At 44.1% G+C, this 2,533-nt stretch overlaps 1 protein-coding gene across 1 annotated transcript; it reads left to right on the plus strand.

The window, feature by feature from the left end:
• The first annotated feature begins 1,112 nt into the window (after positions 1–1,112).
• Positions 1,113–2,288, plus strand: LOC6046597. Its single transcript, XM_001863736.2, has 2 exons — positions 1,113–1,231; positions 1,292–2,288. The coding sequence occupies exons 1-2, from the start codon at positions 1,183–1,185 to the stop codon at positions 2,236–2,238; spliced, it is 996 nt and encodes a 331-aa protein (XP_001863771.1). The 5' UTR covers positions 1,113–1,182; the 3' UTR covers positions 2,239–2,288.
• The last annotated feature ends 245 nt before the right edge of the window (positions 2,289–2,533 follow it).

Consider the following 2,533-nt stretch of genomic DNA (forward strand, 5'->3'; position numbering starts at 1 on the left):
CAGGAGCTCCAAAAGACCTATAAAATGCGGAGAAGAGAAAAAGACTTCAGCAAGTTTTACAAAAATGCAAGCTGAGCAATTATAAGATGTTTCATGATTATTTTTTTCTTTTTGAAGTCAAACTTTAACACTCGATTTGCCCCACTTTCATTTGTCAAAAAATTAATCTAAAATCTGTTTTCCTTGACAATCTGTTATTGTGGATTCAGTTGGCAGCTGGATTTTCAGGCATCTTCTCACGGTCATTGGAAACGGTCGTGGATAGACCTAGGGGTTCTCAATTGGAGTGAAAATGTTCAAGTTATAGAAAAAATATGGATAAAATTTTTGATTTTTAATCACTTCTCCGACATTAGGAATAATTGTTTGAACATGCTCGCAAATTTTTTATTCAGTCGGAATAATAATATTTTTCTTGAAAAAAATTTGGTCAACAAAGCTGCAGCTGGATGGTGAGACGAAGTGAGAGGGGGAGAGTGTTTGACATTTTTATGCCCACATCTAGCCCGCCGCCTATTTCGTCGGTCGTTGAGCCGACGATCGTTTCCAACGACCGAGTCCAGCAAGGTACTGATCGTACAATATTCAATCGCGTGTAATGAGAGACCGTAAGACCCGTTAGAGCAATGTCATACCGCCCCTTTCAAATGTTGCTCCAGATATAGAATTTCCAGCAATCTTGTGCATTTTTTATCGGAGCAGCTTTTATCACTTCAACCCGGGCCCCATCAAACTCGTAATATTCGAATAATTCAGAGTTGCTCAATGTTTTTAAAGTAAAATTTTGATTTTTGGGTGGGCTTGTAGAGGGTTAAACGACTGGCCTTGATCTTCAAAGTTGTGTGCAAGCTTGCATCAAAGATTGTAGGTAACAGGCTGTAACCTCTACTTCTTTGTGTGACCCCTCGTACTAGTGTTGATGTTTTTATTTTTGTTCCAACACATGTGTTCACCCTTACCAAAAATCATGATTTTTTGAGTTCCAAATCCCACTTTTCAAACGATTTTTTGAGTTCAGGTACTACAACCATAAAAATGGTTATATGGGTTGAACTGAAAAATTCGTATGAAAAGTGGGATTTGGAACTCAAAAAATCATGATTTTTGGTAAGGGTGTTGGAATCTTCTGAACAGGAGCACGAACACGCTTCGTTAGATCAATATTCTATAAAATACCAAAAAATGGTACAGAAAATCAAAGTAGAGCGACCGTCCACCGATGATGATACAGGTAAGGAAACTACAACAAACAACTCAGCTGGTAACCAATGTGAACCACACCACATTGCAGGCTCCGACAGCGACGTTCCGTCGACTCCACTAGCCGCTTCCACTCAGCGATCACCGCTGAAAGCCGAACGCCATGCCGATAGCAGCAACAGCAGCAGTGGGTCGACCTCCGGCGACGACGACTCCGAAGACTACCAACCGGCCTCCCAAGAGCGCATCGCCAGTCCCGTCGATCCGGAACGGTCCGGCGCCACAATGGACAAGTACTTTTCCAAATTCCCATACGTCCGGCCAAGCAAGAAAAAGTACTGCGTCGACGTTGATTTGACCGACCCGGATGACGAGGTCTGGATTGTTCGCTGCCCGGCTTCGGTGGACGCGAAGAAGTTGCTGCTCGGTGCTAAATTTGAGGAGTGTCGGTTTGGCCAAGCGAGTAAAATAAAATCAACGCTCAAAGGTCAACCACCGATGGAGGGCTTCGCCGTTGAAAACACAAGCCGGAAGCCGGTTGTAGTTTTGTCCGGGAACGAATTCAAATCTTTTATCCCCGAGGGAACAATTCAAATTCGCGACGTGCTCAAAAGCAACACAGCTTCAATGAAACAGGAAGGCGCTCCACTCCCAGAAGATGAAGACGATTCCGTTCCGTACCCGGAAAACCTCCGCGATCGCCACCCACTTCTCGGTTTAAATTACAAAACAGCACTCAAACTGCCGAAAAAGGTCAAGAAATCCCTTTCGTTGGCCCAGCAACGTGCAGAGGCGTGCTATCTGCAGCAGGAAGAAAAAGCGGCCAAAGAACCGAAAAGCAGCAGTTCGCCGTCGAAGAAGAAGAGGAAACGCAAGGCTTCAGACCATTCGGGCGATGAAATGATGATCCCGGTGGAGCAGATCAAGCAAGAGGTCGATGTGGTGCCGTCGCCCGCGAGGAAAAAGGTCAAGAAGGAGAAGAAGGTTAAGGGGGAACCGGCGGTGGAGGACGATTTGTCCTGGTTGCACAACATCTGAGCTTGCGAATGGGTTGAACTGTATCAATACAAAAGCAATTCGTTGAATTTTGTTGGGTTGTTTATGTTGCGTTAAAAAGAAACTTTCCCAGTGAGAATTTTGGCTCGCGCCTCAAATCGATTTGGATTTCTCTGTACTTATGTCTCCGTTTAGATAAATCGAAATGGAACGGAGTTTGCACCATTCGACGCAGAATTCATTCAACAATTTTCTATTTAACTTTGGGCAAAACAGTTTTACTATCAGAGAACCAGAGAATTAACTAGCAAGCGCTTCACAAGCACCGACGAAAATT

This window comes from Culex quinquefasciatus, chromosome 1 (assembly GCF_015732765.1).
Source record: "Culex quinquefasciatus strain JHB chromosome 1, VPISU_Cqui_1.0_pri_paternal, whole genome shotgun sequence".
Lineage (NCBI taxonomy): Eukaryota > Metazoa > Arthropoda > Insecta > Diptera > Culicidae > Culex > Culex quinquefasciatus.

Coding starts and splice junctions, on each gene's coding strand:
- LOC6046597 (XM_001863736.2), top strand. CDS start 1,183: ATGGTACAGAAAATCAAAGTAGAGCGACCGTCCACCGATGATGATACA. Junction 1,232..1,291: donor GTCCACCGATGATGATACAG/GTAAGGAAACTA, acceptor ACCACATTGCAG/GCTCCGACAGCGACGTTCCG.